Source organism: Lithohypha guttulata (genome assembly GCF_036872675.1).
Source record: "Lithohypha guttulata strain CCFEE 5908 chromosome Unknown scaffold_1, whole genome shotgun sequence".
Lineage (NCBI taxonomy): Eukaryota > Fungi > Ascomycota > Eurotiomycetes > Chaetothyriales > Trichomeriaceae > Lithohypha > Lithohypha guttulata.
In genome coordinates, this window is record NW_027042750.1 from 1,247,830 (window position 1) to 1,270,058 (window position 22,229).

The 22,229-nt window shown below is 49.5% G+C and overlaps 8 protein-coding genes across 8 annotated transcripts; 5 read left to right on the forward strand and 3 right to left on the reverse strand.

Annotated features, from left to right (window-relative positions):
• Window positions 1–278: 278 nt before the first annotated feature.
• On the forward strand, window positions 279–956 carry LTR64_000457 (uncharacterized protein; the record flags this gene model as incomplete). Its single annotated transcript, XM_064894842.1, has 1 exon — window positions 279–956. The coding sequence occupies one exon, from the start codon at window positions 279–281 to the stop codon at window positions 954–956; it is 678 nt and encodes a 225-aa protein (XP_064757529.1).
• Window positions 957–1,259: 303 nt separating this feature from the next.
• On the reverse strand, window positions 1,260–4,670 carry FUN12 (eukaryotic translation initiation factor 5B; the record flags this gene model as incomplete). The annotated part of the gene is made up of 3 exons (XM_064894843.1): window positions 1,260–1,503; window positions 1,551–4,093; window positions 4,152–4,670. The coding sequence occupies 3 exons, from the start codon at window positions 4,668–4,670 to the stop codon at window positions 1,260–1,262; spliced, it is 3,306 nt and encodes a 1,101-aa protein (XP_064757530.1).
• A 546-nt stretch (window positions 4,671–5,216) lies between these two features.
• On the reverse strand, window positions 5,217–9,121 carry LTR64_000459 (uncharacterized protein; the record flags this gene model as incomplete). The annotated part of the gene is made up of 3 exons (XM_064894844.1): window positions 5,217–8,396; window positions 8,443–8,575; window positions 8,622–9,121. 3 exons carry the CDS (start codon window positions 9,119–9,121, stop codon window positions 5,217–5,219), a joined length of 3,813 nt encoding a protein of 1,270 aa, XP_064757531.1.
• Window positions 9,122–10,118: 997 nt separating this feature from the next.
• On the forward strand, window positions 10,119–11,531 carry GYP8 (GTPase-activating protein gyp8; the record flags this gene model as incomplete). The annotated part of the gene is made up of 4 exons (XM_064894845.1): window positions 10,119–10,293; window positions 10,345–10,479; window positions 10,530–11,257; window positions 11,460–11,531. The coding sequence occupies 4 exons, from the start codon at window positions 10,119–10,121 to the stop codon at window positions 11,529–11,531; spliced, it is 1,110 nt and encodes a 369-aa protein (XP_064757532.1).
• Window positions 11,532–11,690: 159 nt separating this feature from the next.
• LTR64_000461 (uncharacterized protein) lies at window positions 11,691–12,684 on the forward strand (the record flags this gene model as incomplete). Its single annotated transcript, XM_064894846.1, has 3 exons — window positions 11,691–11,735; window positions 11,792–11,846; window positions 11,897–12,684. 3 exons carry the CDS (start codon window positions 11,691–11,693, stop codon window positions 12,682–12,684), a joined length of 888 nt encoding a protein of 295 aa, XP_064757533.1.
• Window positions 12,685–14,047: 1,363 nt separating this feature from the next.
• On the forward strand, window positions 14,048–14,947 carry LTR64_000462 (uncharacterized protein; the record flags this gene model as incomplete). Its single annotated transcript, XM_064894847.1, has 1 exon — window positions 14,048–14,947. The coding sequence occupies one exon, from the start codon at window positions 14,048–14,050 to the stop codon at window positions 14,945–14,947; it is 900 nt and encodes a 299-aa protein (XP_064757534.1).
• A 185-nt stretch (window positions 14,948–15,132) lies between these two features.
• SMF3 (NRAMP-like transporter smf-3) lies at window positions 15,133–16,908 on the reverse strand (the record flags this gene model as incomplete). The annotated part of the gene is made up of 1 exon (XM_064894848.1): window positions 15,133–16,908. One exon carries the CDS (start codon window positions 16,906–16,908, stop codon window positions 15,133–15,135), a length of 1,776 nt encoding a protein of 591 aa, XP_064757535.1.
• A 1,376-nt stretch (window positions 16,909–18,284) lies between these two features.
• On the forward strand, window positions 18,285–21,611 carry LTR64_000464 (uncharacterized protein; the record flags this gene model as incomplete). The annotated part of the gene is made up of 1 exon (XM_064894849.1): window positions 18,285–21,611. One exon carries the CDS (start codon window positions 18,285–18,287, stop codon window positions 21,609–21,611), a length of 3,327 nt encoding a protein of 1,108 aa, XP_064757536.1.
• Window positions 21,612–22,229: the final 618 nt, after the last annotated feature.

Here is a 22,229-nt window from a genome sequence, read left to right on the forward strand (position 1 = left end):
GAGCAAGAGTAGGTGCGCGTCCGTGTGGTCGATGGGGTGTTCACACTGCAGGTTCAGGTGCTGTCATCCGACCACTGACCGCTTTGGCCATGGTCGAGAATAATTGAAGGCGCGAGTGGGGCACGCTTGGGCGCGATAGGCGTGCCTAGAAGACCCACCTTATGGTGCGTGCATGTCCAACGAGAAAACCTGCACCATCCATTCCGCGGTCTCCGGCAACAATTCGAAACAACTATCCGTCGTATTGCTTTCTAGACTGTCGAAGCAGTTAAGTCACAATGAGCAAGCGAAAGAGAGAAGATACCGGCGACGAGAGATCGGAGAAGAAACAGCGCAAGGGCTTCAGTGTCGGACCAGCTAATCTTCCTGACGGCACCTATCGTCGCAAAACGCAGAAGATCAAGGAGGATTTGATCCAGAAGGCAAAAGTGAAAAAGTCATATGCAAAGTTGAGATCACACAAAGATGGGCAGGAGGAACCTGTAGCCAAGTACGACCCGTATGCTGAAGCTGAAGACCCAACTCGTTCTATAGCGCTCGTTCCGCAGTCTGCAGAAGAAGATGAAGGTACGGCGATACCCGAGAAGACTGGAGAGATTCACCCACAGCGTCAGGCGATGTTAGATCAACCGGAGCGACCAGAGCCGACTCACTCGCAAGGTAGACGGCGAGAGAGGAAACCTCGAAGAGAAAAAGATGGCAGCAATGCTAACCATGAAGCTATTGCGGAAAGAAAAAGGGATATCAACAAACCAGCCAGATACAAGAAAGAGTTTGCTCAAGCCGACGAAAGGAAGGCGCAAGAAGAGGCCAGGCAGATTGCGCGTGCACAAAGAGAGAAGGAGCGGAAGGCGTTGATCAAAGCACGCAAACCTGGGAAGGATGGCAAGATCAAGCTTGGGAGACAGAGCGACGTCCTGTTAAGTCGAGTGCAAAGATTGACTGGGCAGGCTTAGCTACTTCGTGGGAAGGAGCGCGGCGTTTTGGCGTGCCTTCATCCTTGAATTATCGATAGCCATAAATAGGCTATAGAACTACAAAACTTTCTGCATTCGAATCTTAGCTGTTCAGCCCACCAAAGCATTTGTTGTTACGGAACTGTCTTTGAGCTGAAGAAATCGTTGCTATTCGCGCTAGCTGAGATGCGAAATCATAACACAAAACATCAATTACCTATCACGTATATCGCCACCACCATGCAATTGCAACGCCAAAACTCCGTCCGGGATGCCAGCGCTTTTGCCCATCTTTCCGTACGACTAAGGAATATCGAACAGTGGCTTGAGCTTCTTGATCAGGTTCCACTCCTCCTTCGAGACGTCATCTCTGTAGAATTCCTTGAGTGTGTCAATCGACTTGCGTGAGATGAGTGAATACAGAGTGTCTTTCTCTTCGATTTGACGCCCATAGAGTGGCTGATTAGGTCCTTCGATCTTGACGGCAACCGATGGCTGACCTCTTTTGCATAGTGGAATGGCCTTGTGTTCCCGTTCAATCGACGTTCTATCAAGGGTTAGCGATGCACTTTGATAATCTTTAGAATCACTTACACTCTACCAAGGCTGATGATTTCCTTGACGTTAGTCACGGGGTTGTTCTTCACCACCGCAATCGGAGTCAGAGGGCGGAGAGTGCCGTCGATCACGTCCAGACCAATGACAATAGGGTCTTTCTTGTTGAACACTTGAAGTGGGTTGAGAACACAAGGGAAGACAGCCTCAAGCTTGCTTTCCTCCTTCTTCTGTTCCCTCAACTGTGCCATATGCTTGGTGAAGTCGTCGAACAAGTGGTAGATAATGTCAGCTGTGAAGATCTTAATGCCTTGTTCTTCAGCATATGCTACAGCTTCTTTGTCAACTTTGACATCGAAGCAAAGCATTACTGCGAATTGCTTGGCTTTTTCCAACATTGTACCTGCCATCATGACATCTCGTTTGTAGACGGGGCCAATCGAAATGTTGGCTACTGGAATCTTCGACTGCTTCAAAAATTCCAGGAGAGCTTCGAGCGAACCTAGAGTCGATGCTTGCACACTGACACCACGGTTATCCTTGGACACCTTGCCGAGCAGGTTTTGCAGGTCGGCCATAACCTCGTCTTCTAGCTCCTCCTCGTCATCTTCTGGTCCGACCACCATCAGTCGAGATCCAGCAATAGCGCCTTCGAGCTCGTTGGCTGCGATCTTGACACCAAGCGCAGCTTTGACCTCTTTGTTGTGCACATATTGCGACTTCAACCGCAATTCTCTGAGTGGTGCTGGTGTTAGTAAAGCTCGGATGTTAGTCGTGATCGCGCCGTTCAGGCCACAAAGAACTATGCGGTCTCCTTCTCGTAAGATGCCGTTAGAAAGAACCACATCGATTGTGGTGCCAAGTCCCTCAATAACCTTGACCTCAAGAACGGTAGCCTCGACCTCGGACAGATACATAAGACTGCCTGTCATACGCTCTTGCGTTAACTTGCAAATCAGTTTGAGCATGTCTGGCACACCTTCTCCTGTATGTGCTGACGTCGGCACAAGCGATACGTATTTGGCCATGTTCTTGTTCTCATAATAAAGCTCGGCATTGAAACCTTGCTCAGCAAAGGCAAGTTTAGTACGCTCGAGCCTGTCCTTGAATTCGTTTTGCACGCCCTTGTTCTGCATAGCCAGCGATTCTTGGAAGCCATTGTTGTCGATCTTCTTCCAGCCGTAGAGACGATCGATCTTGTTGAGGGCGACAATGAACGGAGTTTTCCTGTCTCGCAGCAGTTTCATTGACTCAAGCGTCTGAGGCTCAAGACCGTGCATGATATCGACGACCAGGATAGCAATGTTGCAAAGGGACGAACCACGAGAACGTAGGTTGGAGAAAGACTCGTGACCTGGTGTATCGATGATGAGAAGACCAGGAACTTTGAACTCGAAGCTCTCATCTTTATTGACCACCGCAGTCTTTTGCTTTAATGCATCAAGAGGAAAGTAGGTGGCACCGATTTGCTGGGTGATACCACCAGCTTCGCCCTCTTGCACATTCGTTTGTCGAATCTTATCAAGCAATTTGGTCTTGCCCGTATCGACGTGACCAAGAATACAGCAAATCGGCGAGCGAAGGTTGTCTTTGCTTCGAGCAGCAAGAGCGGCTTCGTGGGCTTCATCTCGTCGCTGTTTGGCCTCTGCCTTCCTCTTCGCTGCAGCTCTTTTAGCGGCTGTCTGCGCTTCGTCTTCCGATGACTCGTCCTCGCTCTCGGTCTCAGAATCAACTGGTTTCTCGCGAACTGCCAGGGTCTTGGTATCTGCTGCAGCCGCCTTAGCGGTCGCTCCATTAGTGGCTGCAGGCTTCGCTGTGTAGCCATTGACCTGCTTCTCGACTGGCTCAGCTGCCTCATCGTCAGTCTCGGCATCCCAACTATCCTTGACATCTTCGTCGGCCTTCTGCTCCCAGTCCTCAAGCTCCTCGGGTGCATCCTCTTTGGCAGCTGCCTCGGCTTCTGCTGCGGCTTTGGCAGCCTCCTCAACCTCCTTCCGCTTCTTCTCGCGTTCGGCAGCAGCAGCCTCAGCCTCCTGTCTCGCTCGTTCTGCTGCAGCTTCGAGGTCGACCTCCTCCTTCTTTGGACCCTTTTTGCGTCGGTCAGCAGCAGCAGTCTTCTTCTTCTCCTCCACCTCAGCTCCACCAAGTCCAGCGACTGAGACGCCAGAAGCGAGCATCTGCTGCATACGCTGATCTTGCAGCCTCTTTTTCTTCTTCTCGGCCTCAGTCATGTACTTGCCCTCTTTCTTGAGCTGCTCTTTCTTCTCTTTCTCCTTTTGCTTCTTAGCCTCCTTGGCCTCCTGCCGCCTCTTCTCCTCTTCCTCCTCAAGTCGTTGTCTTTCCTCTGCCGCGGCTTTCTCTTCAGCAGCTAGACGCTCTTCCTCTTCTCGGCGAGCCTTCAGCTCTTCTTGCTGCTTCTGCAGGGCTGCCAAAGCAGGATTGAGCTTCTTCTTCTTCTTGCCATCGTCCTTACCTGCTGTAGATACTGGCTCTTCGACCTTCTCGACCTCAACTTTCTTCGCTGGTTCAGGCTTCTTCTCGGCCGGCTCGGGTGCGGGTGTGGCAGACTTCTTCTTTGCAGCCTAGAGAACGGTGGTCAGCACCTTTGGACATTGCACAATAATACACGGCGAATCTTACCTGCTCCTTCTTTCGCTGCTTTTCTCGTTCCTTCTTCTCTTTCTCTTTCTCCTTTTTGCTCTTCACACCACCTCCAGCAGCACCATCAGCAACGGAATCGTTGTCGTCAATCTCGTCTTCTTCCGCCACAACTTTAGCAGGTCCCTTCTTGTTGGCTTTGCCCTTCTTAGCATTTCCAGCAAAGATGTCTTCGTCATCGTCAAAGGTGGCCTCCTCAGGCGCTTTCTCGGCAAGAGCATCACCATTAGTGTTAGCGGGTGCTTCTCCATTGACGATGGCCGCAAGATCCTCTCCCTCGACAAAATCGTCTTCTTGCTTTCCCTTCTTCTTTCGCTTCTCCTTGTTCTTCTTCAATGCAGCAAGCAGGCCACCACTACCTGCCTGTTCCTCAGCAGCATCCTCGGGCCCAACATTTGGCTCAGGTTCACCACCATTTGTCTGTGCAGTAGTTGCATCCTCGCCTAGATCGGCTTCCCAGTCATCTTGCTGTTTCTTGCCTTTCTTTGCCTTAGGAGCCATTTCGCCGACCGTATATGTGAGGTTCTAGTTTGGAAAAGATGAATCGTTCTCTGTTGAGTGGAGGCGACATGAACAAGTTCAACGTGGACAAAAGTGCCAGGAAGACTTGCTTGATAGGCAAATTTGATGGATATGTGTATAGACCAAAAAACTTTAGGAACAATATGTTGCCATCAAAGTGCGATTGGTTCTTAGGAAACGTCTCGGGGTTAAGAGGAGTAAAGGAAGTCGTGCACGCGATAGTGGGGGTGTGTCAGGCACGATCGTCATTACGCCAGGCGGTTTGTTCTGATCAATTATACTGCTGCAGATTGGCCGCAAGAGTTTGTCACCAACGGCCACATCGTCTTGAGTATGTGGATGCCAAGACTACTAAAGTCTCCTTTCTCTGGCGCAACAGAAAGCCATGGATGACTCAGATATATCGTGGCTAACGCGAAAAGCAATTCATAACGACTGAGAACTCACGAAGATCCTCTGAAAAGTGTGAAAAGGATATGACTCTCAGAGCAGATGGATAACTGCCCCTTTTAGCATCTGAGATACCTAGAACGAGGGAACATTAAGTATCCTCCGCAACCATAGGACAACGCCATCCACAGTATCCTGTGTAACGCCTAGCACAGGGAGCGCAGCATCTTTCAGAGCGTCTAATTCATCCTTCTCCTTGATCATTCCGTCCTCGGACTTGACTGATCGTTGCAGTAAACGCTGCAAGTTATAAGGTCCAGGTTCAAGCATCGCTCTGAGCACGTCCCCACGTGCATGCGTAAGCTTGAGGCTTGGTGTTTCGTAATCAGCAGCCTCAAGCTTCCTCCTGTACTGCCGAGCAATTGAATGTGCTAGCAGACTTGCGCTTTTCGCAGCTCGATTGCGGATAGGTTCGGTCAATTCTTCGAGGAAGCTCAAAAGCTCCATCTCCGCTGGCGTCAACGTGGTGAACATGTATACTGTACCGTCGATAGTCGTACCTAAAAACCTCTCTCGTTCATCTGAGACTGATTGGAATTTTACCTGAGTTAAGCGATCGATAGCTTGCGGCACTGTCGCCTCAAAGACAGTTTCCGTGCCTTTGGTGGGTCTGTCGGCGAAGTTCAATATCCTGCTCCCGTTGTCAGATACTAGATTGATCAGAGTCGAGTTGATCCCATGTGGGACAATATTCCGGGCTTTCCCAGCATAGCTGTCACTCCCAATCAGCTTGAACTGGTCATCCTCAACTCTGAGCAGAAGGAAAGAGTGTAGGCTGGTAGCAACGTAAATAACGTTGCCTTTGGATTTCAGCTCTGTCGCTTTGGAAGGAAGCTCAAATTGGACCGGATGTAACCAGCGCTTACCACTAATGTCCAGGGTGAGCAATTTCAGGTTGCGACCTGCACATACGACCAAGGATGATTTTCCATGAGAGCAGATTGCACTTATGCTCTCATTTGGATAGTTTGCGATCAATTTAGGTGTAGTCCCAGACTTCGCCTGCGACATGCGCTTCACTGTCAGCTGTGTGAGACGGCCGTCCTTGCCAATGTCGGATCCAATGACGATCATCTCGTAATGCACCTTGTCATCTGTTGGGTGCCAGTTGAGCAGGGCCCGAACCTTTTCGCCTTTCTCGCCGAAGAAAAAGTTGCTCTTGGACAGCGAGCCCACGTTCTCGGACTGTGCATTCAAATCGTACAGCTGTAACGACGATCTATCAAGCTGCGACCCGTCTCGTGCATCAGATGTTGTCACTTTGCCTTGGTGAGATGCAATACACTTTTTCAAAGGAGCACAATAGATCAGATGCTTTGTGGTATTCGTTAGGCAAATAGGTCGTGGTACCATTGCTGTGGGACCAATACCAACGAGCAATAGCTCGTCGCCGGCAACACAAACCATAAGACCGCTAGGGTTGAAGGGCTGACGTGTTGAGAGTTTACCAATGCGATCAACAGCTTGAATCATTGGAGCTAGGTATGACGGCGAACTCTTGTCTGAGAGAATGATAGAGTCGAGCAGGTAATCGAGGCCATGAGTGTTGTGATGCAATAGTACCCGCATCAACGAGGACCCGCAACTAATGAATGCACTTCTCTCGTATTCTGTTAAAGAGCCAGATTCCACCTTAGCAGTGACAGCAGTCGAACCGACCGAGATCGATTGTGTGAATTCGACTGATATTGTCTCTTCATCGTCAATGGTCTTGATCGTCAAGTCCATGAGGAGTAGCTGTCCGTTCTTGAGACCGCACATAAGCAGTCCGTGTTCCGCCTTGTGCAGAGCTAGAACAGTAATTGAGGACAGCCTAGGTTCATCCACGTCCGTTGCAATCTCCCCGATCGAGATTGTTTTGCGATACTCGAAATGGTCGTCAGGATGAACAATGTAGAGGTGAAGGCGTCCCTCTTGCGATCCTGCAATACACAAACCGATTCCTCCTATCTCTGCAAGGGCTAATGCGACGGGCACAAAGTCTATTTGCTGTCCTTCAGGCTGTACGGTAATCTGAGGTTGCTGACCATGCTCTATGACCACTTTGCCGCTCAATATTTGCAGCTCATCACCACTGCGACCTGCCACAACGAAGACTCCACTTGAGTGAATGTCTGTACACACAATACCTCCATCAAATGGTTTCAAGACCGACGAGTCTGCTGATTCGGTAGCTACCGATGCGTGAATACTTTCGGCAGTTATCTGAATCATACCATGTTCAGGTATATTCGCTGCTGACAAGGTTTGCGCCTTGAAGCATATTTGTGGATGTGTACTGGCATCAATTGAACTTAGTTCTCCAGAGATGACATCGTAAGAAATAGCAGTAGTGTGCTCGTGATGTGAGGCAAGCAGCAAGAGTCGACCTTGTTCCACTTTAGTCAGTGCCCAAATACGGTCAATAGTGGTTGCTTCGTCGTGTTTGATGGTAAACTCGATTTGCCCTTCCAGACCGTATCTGAGCTCAGTCAGGGTTGCGCGACCTGATTGAACTCCAGTAGCTGCTACAACGGAGCCGGACGTGCTGGAGCGGCTCTTTGGTTCAACAAAAACCAGGTCGTTGAGCGGACACCAGTTTAAGATGGTTTGCAGTAGCATTGGAGCCTGCTTCGCGGCTAGATGATAGACACCACCTTCCGTCGTGTCGCCACAAGCGATCAGTATGTCGCCTCCCATAGTGGGTGGAGCGGAGAGGGTGCAGACAGCTGTGTCCACATTGATACGAAGGTGGCCTGGCTCGAAAGTGATAGAGTTGCGGGACTCGAGCTTGTGAGATACGACGATCGTCTTTAACAATCCATCTTCACGTACCAAGATTATATCCTCTTTGAGTTTCTTGTGCTGTTCATGGCGTATGGGCTTCGCCCATTGCACCCACTGCTTATCATTTCTCTGGAATGCATCAGATGCTACAGGATCGGAGGGTATAGCCACTTGACTTCTCTTCAATCTCTTCGAGCTTAGATCGTCGTAGAAAACAACCTCTTGTCGAGTGACAATGGCAAATGAGGTAGATCGGCAGGAAGGTATAAGTAGATGAGGGAAAGAGTCCTTGTCGTGAAGTGGTTGTCCACTACATCGCAGCGCTTCGGTCTTCGTCACTGGCAGCCAGGAGTTCCATCTGTACAGCAAGATCCTAGTATTGCCTTTGTTAGCAACGATCAAAAGTAGGACCACTGCACGAGGTTCCGTTGTTGGACTTCTCAGAAAATCCATACGCAATATCACTCCATCGACCTGAATGAACCTGGACTATTGTTTGTGAGCTCATGTAAAACATATTGCAAGGCTGACGTACTTCTTTGAACGGCACAATAGTTGTTGGGTTACGAGGATCCCAGTTGTCAATATCTGCTTTGATCTCGTCGACATCCTTCAAGGACATAATGCCGAATCGACCTTTGGCGGACGCAACGGCGATGGCACGCGACCTTTGAAGTTAACAAAACGTAACAGGCTTGAGCTGCATTCACTCACTTTGTATCAATAGCAAGGTGCCTGCCGCATTTTCGAGGCCAATGTATACCTTCCGCTTGAAGAACATGTCTTCTTGCATACACGAATTGGGAAGAACCGTTGGGAAGATTTTTAGCGTAGACGAACACAAGTTCACCTGATGCTATGCTTAGTACCACAATCTGTGGTGGCTGAGTCTCTTCACATGGTTGTCCTCTGATCTCAAAACGAACTTCATCACGTCCGTTCTCCAAGATAGCATCCTCGGTAGAGAGGACGTGAGCTTCAGCAGATATGACCTTCGCAGATAGTATTTGAACACCGAGCTCGAGACCAGTAATAACATTCGTCAACTGTCCAGTCTGTGTAAATTCTCGCAGATGGATCGAGCTGTGGCCGACAAGGACAACATCGTTCAATGAAGGGCTCCGAATCCTAGCTGACAGGATAGCCTTGATGCAGGGGCTGGAAGCCAATGTCTGCGACAGAATACCACCATGGACTTCTCGTTGCGCTGCCATATACGGCTAGGTTATGGCCTCTTTTCGAATCGGATAATGTTCTCCTTAAATGAAGTAGGTCAAATTAGATCACTGCCTGAGCTCTAGCAAACTTCGTATATACTGTTAAGAGGTGACAAGTTTGATGAATCTAATGTCAGTTCTGTTCATACCAGTCCACCATGCACTGCACGCGTACGAAGCAGACTTAAGCGGTCTGAATACGAGAGAATCTCGTTGTGTTTATGCAAAGTCAATGCCTCGAAGGAAGGAGCACTTTCACCATACACCAGTCGCCACCAAACCAGATAGACAAACATGCAATCACCATACTTTATGAAAAGTCTGATGAAGTGACATGGGCTGAGATGCTGCCCATCATGCATAAGTGCTACCAATCTGGAACCTGGTATACAACTTGTGGACTGGATTAGTACGAGTGAAGAAGAGGAGCGCTGCAGGGATAGTTTCAGGGCCACCAGGCCTAAGCATTGGCTAGTCCTAGCCGCGAACTTCTATTGGCGATATCACGACATCTTCCTTACTGTACCAGTCGCGACCACAATCGGTTACAATCAAGCCATCTTCTTCGCACCTGTATATGTTATCTTTCTTCGATCTCTAGTGTACGTGCATTGACGAGTCCGCGACAAGCAGCAGGGTGTTTTCAGACTGTAGACATCATTATAGGCAAGGTCAACCGTTCCGAGCTCGAGCTACGCGATCTGCTCAGATCTATACAGACACGATCAACAAAATCTATTTCCATCGAAGTTTGCAGTCAGGGAGGTTTGAAGAAAGTTGTGCGACCTGTTACCTGTCATTCATATGACAGCCAACCCCGGACACCCTGGTTGACAGCACTGGCTACAACAAGCCGAATCGCCGTTGAGGTGACATTCTAAATTGGACTGAAAAGGCGGACATTCAGCCGATTCCGCAAGCCAGATCACTTCAAATCAGGAATGAACAGGCTGGATAAGGTGTGGCTTGTTGTTGTTGGGTGCGGCTGTATGTGATGACGGGCACCAGCTGCAAGGAAGGAGACGTCGCGCTACAGACTAGGCAATTTGACTCAGCGAGCAAACATGACAAGATCTCTTCGGCCTGCCGTGAAGGCAACGTTGATGCACTGGTAAGTTTTGCTGGCTCTGAAGGTGGATTATTGGACGACCATCTTCGTGCAACAGCATGTAAGTGTTCCTCCAAGCTGTAAAAGAATCCTTACTGATCCCACCTCATAGGGCCGTTGCTTCTTGGCTGCACAATAGATGATGGGCGTTCATTGGACAAGGTGGAATGGCGAAGTCTTCCACAACACCAAGATGAAGAACAAGTGCAGAAGGACGTCGATCGTGCCTTTGTGTACTATCCAGTCAGTGAGTGTAACTGACTCGATCTCGAAACCCCTGACTTACTTCTATCTAAGATGAGACTGAACATGCACTGGCACACAGGAAAACGGCTTTGCTGGACCTTATTGTCCATGTGCTTCGGGTAAACCCCATGCTGCACTACTTTCAAGGCTTTCATGACATTGCACAAGTCCTGCTTCTAGTGCTCGGCAAAGATGCTGCATTCCCAGCCGTATCGAGACTGTCGTTGTTGCGCATCAGGGACTACATGCTAATCAGTCTCGGCCCGGCCGAGAAGCATTTGCAACTGATACCGGCGATATTGCAATGTGCAGATGCTCAACTAGCAAACCACTTGGGCTCAACCCCGCCATATTTTGCATTGTCCGCCGTTCTTACACTATACGCGCACGACATTCAGGAATATGCCGATATTGCTCGGCTGTACGATTTCATCCTAGCACACGAACCGGTCATGACGATATACCTTTTCGCCGCCTTGGTCACTAGTCGAAGAGAAGAGCTGCTCGAGATACCGGCCGAAGACCATGACATGCTACTTTTCACGTTGTCAAAGCTTCCGCAGCCACTCGATCTCCAGGCACTGATTGACAGTTGTTTACAGATCTATAGATCGTGTCCTCCTGAGAGGCTGCCGGGCCGAGCTTGGTCTGACATATCTTCTGACAGCGTCCTCAAGACCTCAGCAGAGAAACTGCGGACGCAGAGCCTGGAGGAAGCACGACGATCATTTGCGAGACAGTCACAACAGCTCACCAGGCAACAATTGGCTACTAAGCTGGTAAGACAGCTGTACCAGCGCCGCCGACCTATTATTTCGCTTAGTGCGACATTGCTAGTAGGAGCTTTGTCATACTACCTCAGAAGAGGTGGATATGATAGGGTGATTTGGACTGTGTTTTGGCGTACAACAGAGTTCTTTCGTAGATAACACAACATGTTTCCTTAACGAGACGTTTGCATGCAAGTGTTTTCGTGTACAGAGAAGTAAGCCTATGGTCAAGGATTGTGGTGTGACAGATGTTTGTGAAGAAGACGTAAAGACCTTGATTTAATGCTTGCCAGGAATGGACGTTGTCAAGATCGTACATGAATACATGCCTGAGGCTGTCAAACGCCTGGAGGACATGCGCTCCTCTCAAACGTGCCTACGCGTGTCAAGAAATGACAACGATATCTCGATCCGTTAATAGCCACTTGCAAGTGTGACCGCGATGGCCAACAGAGGGTACGATGTCGTAGTCGATGTCGACACGGAGGTCAGTGTTGTGTAAGATTAACTCTACGATCGCACCACTAACAACACCTCGATCAGGGTGACCTTGGCCATACAGATCTCCAAGACGATGACCTAGAATTTCACTCTTCCAGTAAGTGCGAACACTCGGGTCTCTGGGAGAAATCGCAGCTGACCCTCCAGACTTTGAGAATCCTTCATCACGCAAAATCCCTCAAGACAACACCCCATTTCTCTCATCCAGTACCACCAACCCAGCCAATCTGCCCAACGATCCCTCCCACGTCTCGAGCTCCAGACAGGGGAAACGCTATCTTTGGTCCCTCTCCTTCTACGCGCAATTCTTCGACGTCGACACCGCCACTGTCCTCCACCGTTGTCGCAGTGCATTACTCCCCTTCCTCCCTGGCGCGGCACCATTCCTCGATACGCTGGATGGCACACCCGATCTCTACGGCCCTGTCTGGATCGCCACGACCGTGGTCGCGATACTCTTCTTGACAGGCACGATAAGTCACAAGCTTGCATTGGAGGGAAAGAAGCACTTCGAGTATGACTTCCGACTACTCTCTGGGGCAGCCGGGCTGATCTATGGATACACGTTGTTCGTGCCTGCTGCCATCTGGGCTGCGTTACGGTGGTTCGGCGCTCAGTCGCTCGAGCTGGTAGAGTGCTGGGCGTTGTACGGGTATGGCAACCTATTCTGGATTGTTGTGGCATTGCTCAGCTGGAGTCCGTTGAATTGGCTCAATTACTTCCTGGTGGCTCTGGGCTATGCGGTGAGTGTTTTCTTCTTGGTGAAGAATCTTTACCCTGTCATTAGTGCTACGGATAAGAAGACCAGCCAGATAATGTTGGTGCTGGTTGTGGTCCTGCATGCTGGGCTGGCCATTGCTATCAAGGTGCTATTCTTTACTCACAAGAGTCCGGCTAAGAAAGACAACGACGACGATAAGCGATTGATGTGGTGAAAGGCTTGGAGAAACTTGTATTACTAGAACATGTACTACGTTTCGTGGATTTGCACAAGCAAAGATCGTGGGAGATACCATGTAGTGTGTTTTCACAATATATGTCCCAGGTTGTCTGATCTTTGAATTGAATTTCTGCGGATGAGTCTGAGTAATCGTTGCTTTAACGTTCCATTCGAGTGTATAGAATATGTCAATCGCGCAAGTATGAAGTCGGATACGGGGATGTGCTTGAATAATCTCATTCAATGCCTGATCAAAATCATGCAAAACATGTATATCCTCGAAATCGTGATCAATGCCCCGACATCACAGCAAGCAAGACCATGCTCTTTTCATGCAGCCCGATCATACAGCCATCATGAAAGGTCGCTGAGATCTGCGTTGTATAAGCCAGTTCGATCTCCGCAAACCCTGTCTTCGTACTGAACCGACACTGTTCGCAAAACGAATCTCCTGCTGCGACACCATCCGCGTAACGTTGAACCGTCTATTTCAGCTTCTTCTTTGGTCTGAGCTGATTGCTGTGTCCGCACTTCTTCTTTCGGCAGTTAGTGGCTCGTGGTGGTAGTCTGGCGTAGCACTTTCGGCAAATCATCTTGTCGCAATTGTATTTCGATGCAAGAGCCTTGAGGGATGGCTCGATAATACCACCTCGGAGTCGGAGGACAAGATGGAGGGTAGACTCCTGCAAAAAACATGTTAGACTCCTCTCTCTTATCTTCCGAGCCTATTGTGCCAAAGCCCACGCATGTTCGCTTACCTTCTGAATGTTGTAGTCGGACAGCGTGCGACCATCCTCAAGCTGCTTTCCAGCGAATATCAGTCGTTGTTGATCAGGTGGAATGCCCTCCTTGTCCTGGATCTTGCTCTTGACATTGTCGATTGTGTCAGAGGACTCGACCTCTAGGGTGATGGTCTTGCCCGTCAGGGTCTTAACAAAGCTGGAAAGAATAGTCAGTATGGGTCGTTTTTAACGTCGTGGGGGAGGCGGGATATCGTGGGCAATTGCTGAGGTACGAGGCATGTCGTATACTCACATCTGCACTACACAGAATAGTCAGCACGGTTAGCTCTTTACACGGACAAATATACTCACTCTTGACAGCTTCTTTGTGAACAGTAGTTGTGGACAACGTCGGCGAAGGACCAGCGACAAAGGTTGAAAGTAACGATGGGTCGAATCTTGGCGTGCGCAATGGAGATGCCGATGATTTTCCGGGCGATCGTGCCTGACAGCCTGATCTAGACTTGGTCGTGGCTGCTTATCGAACCTACTGGGCGAAAACATCACGATCAATCTGAAGACGGTGCCTCAGCCGTACTCACTTGTGCCAGTGGGCCTTCACAGGGCCTCCTTGTCATGGCGAATCACGCACGAGCTGCACAGGCTCTACTCTTCATGCAGCAATGTCGGCACCATGCAACAAGATCACCACCTTCTCGCTTCGGGACCTACCACGTTCGTACCTTGACGAATAACTCGCTCGACCCTGAGAACTTCGGCAAGAAGTTACGAATCGACGACGTCAGTCCAGACGAGCCTCTGCCAGCATGGCGTGTACCAAAGCCTGAAGTCGACCAGGCCACTTCATCAGGTGCAGCCGCATCTCCCATGCCCTACGACTTCCCTCGAGCTCGCGATGCCCCCATCCCACGACACAAGCACAATCCCGCCGTCAAATCTGGGTTATGGTCCTTCATCAAGTACGACATCTTCCGCCGACCAGAACCACCGGATCCACGCCTGGCCATCAAACCAGCTTTCAACGTCCTGACAAACCCTTACCGTACTCGAAAGGCATGGCCGCCTATCCTCAGCGAGATGTCTGAAATACAGCAGTTTCATTATGAGAAAAAGTTTCGGCGCCGATTACTCAATAAGACGTACAGCTTGCGGACGAATTGGAACCGTGGGGCTCTCTTCATCCAGCGATTCTTGATCACTTTCTTCGTCTTGTGGTCTGTGTTTGTCGAGTCACCGCGGAATCCTTTGGAGACTCTGGGTCCTATCGATTCGTTCAGATACTGGCTGTACACGCAGTTAACGAAGGGAAATGATACTATCTGGCCCAAGAGGTTCGGGGCGTTCTTTGAGAGCCAGCGTCACTTCTACATGCAGAAACATAAGATTCAGTGGGACCCATTCAACCATACTGGATGGGATCCTAGGAGGCCAAGGAATAGTCTGGCAGGTCCAGCATCGCCAGCTTTCGAAAGACCGTTGGGGGATTCAAGTTCTACTAGTAGTCGAGAGGAGTAGGAATACGAGGTTGGACAAAAGAGTAGGTTCAAGCAACATACTGCGTTTAGCCATGATTCTGTCGCAGATAATTTCACTATTTACTGATTTTTGGCTTCTGCTCCCCATACTCTGCATCTTGTATGTTGTATAGCGCTACTAGAGATATGCGTGAAAAATGATCTGCAGCTTGGTTAACTGCCTGCTCAAGCCTTACCCATTGCCGCAAGGACGATCAGTGCAACATTCATGACCACGAGGACGAGCCAGATGAGCCCTCCTAGGATCGCGACAATCCAGCCGTTCCTCATGTTGACAGTTCCAACAGCGTCTTCAGGCTCGACTCTCCTACCTTGCCCATCGCTAGAAACGGTCATTATACTGCTTTTACAGGTGAACCACAACAGTGGTGCTGTGACGAAAGGCAGCGCTACGCTGAGTGCGACTTGACTGGCTGTAAGTGTTCGGTTGAGACCTTCTTTGCCTACTGCACCTGCAATGATTATGCTAGGAACGATTGATATTGATCTTGTGAGGAGTCTTCGCAGCCATGGCTTGAGTTTCCATCTGATCATACCCTCTGATACCATTTGTCCGGCCATGGTGCAGACAATGCCGGCACTGGTACCGGACAGAAGTAGTGCGAGGCCGAAGAGGACACCAGCAGCAGGAGAGATAGAGCGGACTAGTAGGTCATGGATCCCGAAGAGATCAGCTTCTGCGGCTTCTGTGTCGTACAGGCTTGAACCTGCAACGATCAGGATAGCGCTGTTCACGAACAAAGCGAAAGTGAAGAGGCTTGTTGCTAGTTCGACGATACTGTATTTTAAGCACGAACGAATTGCTTTGATCGTGGGTCGGTACTTCTGATCGAGATCTTGAGTGATGTCGTAAGCTTTGTTAGACCGCCGTGCATCTGACAGACCTTCCGTTTGTTCATCAAAGTGCCGGAGACGCGGCTGAACCACACCACTTCCGAGGAAAATGCTGTGTGGCATGACTGTTGCTCCTAGAATGCCACAAGAAAGATAGACGCCGTTGTCCTCGACAACAGCTGCGGATGGCAAATATCCACGAAAGATTTGGCCAACTGAAGCATTCCTAATATATGAAAGCTGGATGCTGAAACATATCATGACGCCCAGAACCAGGAACATAACGAAGTATTCGAATATGCGAAGACGAGTCATGCTACCATCGGGTTTGTAGAAGAGAAGGAGCAAGAAGACGTCGACCAGACTAATGGCGCAGCCAGCCACCAGAGGCACCTTTAGCAAAAGGTTGAGAGCTATGGCAGTTCCCACTACCTCTGCAACATCGGTTGCAATGATGGCGCCCTCAGACAGTATGTACAGAGGCCAAATCATCCACTTTGGAAGATGTCTTCGACAATTTTCCGCGAGGTCAAGTCCAGTCACACTGCCAAGCTTGATGCAGAGTGATTGTAGGAAGATGGCAAAAAGGTTCGACATGAGGATAATGAAAAGATGCGCATATCTGGTTGACGCTCCTGCCTCGACATCAGTGGCATAATTACCGGGATCAATATAGGCGACTGCTATCAAAAAGCCTGGCCCCACAAACTTAGCATATTTTGAGATCACATTCGTGACCTTGCTTGCTGCACGACTATGCCACGGTCGTTGGTCAGGTGCTTCTCCCTCGTTGTTGCGGAAGGAGAAGCTGTTTTGACGGCTATTTGGTAGTGATTGATCTGGAGAGTCGTGCTTGTTCGAAGCCGCCACGAGTGACCCTTCCTTTTCGCATTTGATGTCGTTTGGAGCAGTTTGTGGAGGAACCGTACTCATGTACTCGCTCTGCAGCTCATCTGGACTTATGCGTCCTTCATGATCTCTCTGGGCTCTTTGATTTACCACGCCGTTGAGATCGGCTCTGGTTGTAGCGTCCGCATTTAGAGAATGTGGATTCTGATTCCAGTCGGGATGTCTTTCGACATCGTCTGGTCTGCTTGGACAATTCATTTTGCACACAAGCCGGGGCACATTAAACAGGAAGTGCGTACAGAGAAACGTGCGATACGATGTCTGTTAAAGCTGACCCCAAATATATGACAAGTTCTCGGAACCGAGGGCGGTTTGACCCGATGCAAGAGAACCAAGGATGTGTCAAAATCTCGAGACTTGAAGTTCTAGTCTTGGTCCAAACCCATACCAAGACTTTTGAGCTCAACTCTCGAATTGGAGTGTATTCTGGTATTGAGTACGCGCGTATGGACCCAGAGTCCAGTATTAGAATATGAAAGAGGCTCGAAAACGTCTGCTTGACTATCAGCGCTAGAGAATTTCTACTGGAGAACAACTCAATTGTCTGACAGTCCATGCGTGAAGGATGCAAGGTCGATCTTTCCGGGGCAAAAAATATCACCAATTGACCAATGACGTGGATCCATGTTAGCAATATGCCTAGACATACATTTGCGACTTCGATCACCGCAGGATCGTTTCTGCCTCTTTGCTTGTCGGACCCAGGGCCACAATGTACGCGTAATTGGCTGTTCGCAAAACGTTATCGTGGACGACTGAGAAAACGTGGGTTTATAGCGGACTACATAGCCGGACGGTGTCAAGGACAAGGTGTGCCCTCGCAACCAACGATGAGCACTTGGTTTCTTTACCCTTCGAGCCTCGAGCTCTTCATTAACGCTGCTACCAAGACTGCAGCCACATTGACGAAGAGCCAGCTCGTGCCTTTTTTATTGTCTGCTGAAGTATTGTCAAGCCATGGCCCCTAAATATGGTTGTCATGGACCTGTTCATTGATGAGACATGCAATGCTCTCGTAAGCTACCTGCTATGCTATACAGATGAGAAAGAGCAATATGGTTATCTCAACATCTGCTGTAGTTCTCATTTTGTGGTTTTGCTGCGACGAAGCCGCAATTCGTCGAGTGCGCGATATAAAAGATAGGCATTTCTGACCGCCAGCGTAGAAGCCTTAAACGTGCTTCCGAAGTCTGGGGCCTGTAAGTTCGGGGCAGCCTGTAAACGAGCTCTGAGGCACGTTGCACATTCCTAAGCGAATACTACTGTACTATCTGTCCACGCTCTACCCATCTAGCTGTGCTACTCTCTTCGACACAAAATGAAGATATCGTGACTTGGCTCATCAGTAATGCATGCCGTCGAATCTCGAAGTACGCTTGATGTGGCCGTGCTTAAGGAGTGTATTTCGTGCTAAAGAAGTTGGCATGGGTAAAGCAAGAGGCTATCACAACAGATCAAGACTCAATAACATGGCTATGACTGTCGCGTCCATGCGAACCATGACCTGAAGCACGCATTTCCGGGATCGCACATGCTTGTGAGTGTGTGTCGACCGATGGTCGCAATATCGAATCATGACGGACCGCCTCAACGGCTTGCACCTACAACGACGTGCTGGTAGACGGAAGTCGACTCCAGTCTCGCCCATCTCTCCTTCCTTGTCACGCAAACATGGGAGGTCGCAGGACTCAGCTCTGCCCGTCTTCTCACCTATCGATACCTCTTCGGCCACCACGTCCAACTACTCCCCAACAATAGACCTGATTGTCCCTTCACCAACCTTTAACCTCTCCACGATCTCTCCTGCCCTAGAGCATATCAACGATGACCTGCTCCACCAGCGACAGGACTTCAGAGTGCCTGAAAGACCATATATTGGACAGCTGAGGACAACAGATGAGAATGTTCGACCAGCAGCAAGTGATGCTACCGGCAACGCCAAACATATTCAGCAGAACTATGAAAAGTACTCATCAGATCCTGCTGCCACGCATGCATCGCCTGCACAAGGGGGAACTCCAAGATCAAGTGAAACATTGGGGAGACCTTCGAGCCGGGAAACGAACGATGAAATATCCGCTCAGCGTGCTGCCGCATTCTGGGCTCAATATGATAAGACGAGCGAGGATTCAGTCATACCTAAGGGTACACAGAACCCGAAGAAGAGTCGTTTCAACCTTCTGAACCCTATGAGCCTCCTTGCTCGTCGTCGCTCATCTCAGAACACAAACAAGTCGGAAGACACCAGTGTGAACGTGAACACTCTTCATGTTCCAGCTATTCCTGACAACATTACACCTAGTATCCGAGGCAGTATTGTTCATGATTTCTCGGCACCCAGGACCCGCAGGTTAAACAGCGACTATTCTCCTCGACCAGGGCCCGCACCAAACCCGAACTATCCACGAAGGCCGCCTGATCTGGTCTCCCAACAGACAGATTCGTCTGCTGGCACGCCATTATCACTGCACAGCCCTATGTTTAGGGAGCATTTCCAGGAAGAACAGCGATCCATAAATCCCCAAAATACCGCCTATCTACATGGACACAATCTCCAAGTGCCGTCTTCGGGGTCACTACCCACCTTCGCCAAAAGGCTGCCTTTGATTCCACCCGAAGACGATAGTCACATTCACCAGCCAAGTTGTCAGAGTAAGGGACAGGCACAAATAGAAGAGCTCCAGCCGCCAGAGCCTGAAGTATCACCTCCACCTCCACCTCCGCCAGCACCAACAGTGGTAGAACCTCTATCAGAGAGGACTCCTTCACCAGCATCGACTTTGCAGTCAGCTAACATAGTACCAAAGCACATGACGAGCACCTCTTCGCGGTTTAGTTACATCGGCCAACAAGGTTCGATTGCTCAAGAGAAGTTTTTAGAGGCGAAACACAAAGAGCACGCACTCAAAAATCCTCCTCCACGCCATTCTGTGGCATCAGTGGACATAGATGACATTGACGATTACACAGATCTGGACGAGGAAGACGGCTTCGACAATGCTGATATTACCATCAAGAATGTTGACATGCCGTCTAGTCAAGTGCCTCAGGATCATACATCAGTTATCGAAGAGGGCTATCCCCTCGACAACGATGATGAAGATGATGACGAGTTCGGTACGGGCAGTATTGTGGTTAGAGATATCAACATGTCGACGAGTCGAGCCAATCTTGGATACCATGACAACGAAGCCCTCGATCCTGATGCTTTTCCTATCGACTACGTGGATCAACCAGTCGTTCAAGAGCAATTCACCAGTCAGAATACCACACAGGGTAAGCGACAGTCTTTGCAGGCATTTCACTTCACTCCCCAATCACATCCATTCAGTCCAATGTCTGCACAAAATACATCACAGTCTACACCACGAGATGTGGAGGGCCTTGCAATCGGTACAGCGCAGTCCAGATTGGATCATGCTTATGGAGGTCAGCCACAAGCTAGAGATGGCTCAGACCAATCCTTTGAAGCAATATTTTATGAGGGTTTAGGCATAAGCACCAGAAACCCAAATATTACAACACCGCAAACATCGAGGCCAAATCAACAGTTCGATGATTTCGACTTCGACGATGGTGAATTTGACGATGACATTGTAGAGAGTAGTGGTCATTTCGATGAAGACGCTTTAGATGATGGCGATCAAATCAAGGACATACCTGCAGAAAATGCTCGCAAGTACGAAGAGGCTGTACAACGAAGTCAGGCTCGTAGAGAAATCGAGGCACTCTGCGAGGATGTACCGAGCGAATCTTTCCTAGGGTCCGAGTCACCAGAATCGAATTTCAAAGAACCACCTCCGACCACGCAGACAGGGTTGACGGCCGACAATTTGGCTGCGTACCACGATGCATTGGCTATGGCAGCCACAAAAGCAGCTGAAGACGGCAAGTTCAATCGAAGCGTTAGTTTTAGTCAAGTCTCAGATGATGAGACAGATTCTCCATTCCATAATACTGGACCCGAGGCGTCGACAGCTGGTAGCCGATACAGCAACAATATCATCAGCTCAGCGATATCCGACGAGGACGGCTTCGGTTTTGACGATGATCTAGACGACGAAGCCATGATTGCTGCAGCCAATGCGGAAGCACTTGAGAACGACGACGACGGCTTCTACGGGCAGGAATTTGGGTTCTTTGCTCGGGCGCGTGGTAAGGAATCGGCCGAGTATACCAATGGTGGGTATTTTGCCTCGAGAGGATCTAACGGCATCAAAAGAAGTCATAGCGGAAAGAATAACTTTCAGGAGCCTAACTTAACGCCGATCACTGAGAGAAGCGAGTGGAGCACGAGAAACTCTATAGCCTCACTACCATTACATATAGGCATACCGGGCACCACACAGTCATTGTCCAGTCCTGGAATCGCACATCTGCTAGAGAGAGACTCGCCGATTGTCGATGATGAAATGAGCATGAGTACCTTGATGAAGTTGAGAGGACGAGCTTTTGGAGGTAGTTCGACCAGCATCAACAGCCTGGCAGATCGACACCATGCGCACACTTCGCCACTGACGCATAGCTCAGGCTATCATGTTGCGGCTACTGATGGCTTTGCTGGCAGAATGTCATCACCTGCACATCACAAAAACTTGGACCTTAGTGAATTCGAGGACGAGGATGTAGACCATGGTAACGAGAAGTTTGTACTACCACACAACACGTTTCACAAAAAGCTTATGACACCTGTCCGCGACACTTCACACTCATCCTCAGAGCAGGTGACGAGCTCACCAATGAGCAGGAAGGGCAATCACAGTCGTAACAGCAGTGGTGCGGAGAGTGTAAGTTATGCCAGAGATGACGATGGACGATGGGTTCTAGAAAGGAGACGTACTGGTGATGATGGCGAGCTTGAACTTATAGATCGGGAGTACTTGGAAGGAATGCGAATATAGACAAGCCAGAGACTCAAGAGGACTGGAAAGGGAAATTTGTTTGATAATGTGATACCCATATAGCAAGGATTATAACGGGGCTGCAGTGTTGTGCTGAGTGACAGTCAATCGTGGTCTACATAGAGTACTGTACTGAAATAGTTTAGTCGTGAAACCAGGCTGTGCAAGAAATTTATCTTCATCTTGGGTACTCCTCCAGCATTAAATGCCCGAGTAGCGGCGAAAGGTCGTGCTTGCCGTTTGGTGCGGCAGGGTGGATCCGAAGAGGCAAGCGCAGTCGGTAAAAGCCTCGTGCAATAGCCAATGAGGTAATTGGAATCCACGGCTTCCTGAACCGCAGCTTCATGCCTGAGGAGAGCCTGTGACAAGCTTGCAACAAGGTCTTGCGCTCCTTGCTTGCCATCACCTAGAATCCTACCGTCATTTTTGAGTCCCTTCCAAACTCGTCACCGTCTTCGAGGTCTTCGCTGGCCTTCGTCGAGTCTTGAGCTGGCCTCACACCTACTCCCGACCCTGTACCACGAGCTATCCTGCTCCGCTGCACTCTTGATCAGCAGCGCCTGTACAATTACCTATAATCTCCCCTCTTACATCCTGCAATCATGTTTCGAGCCACTC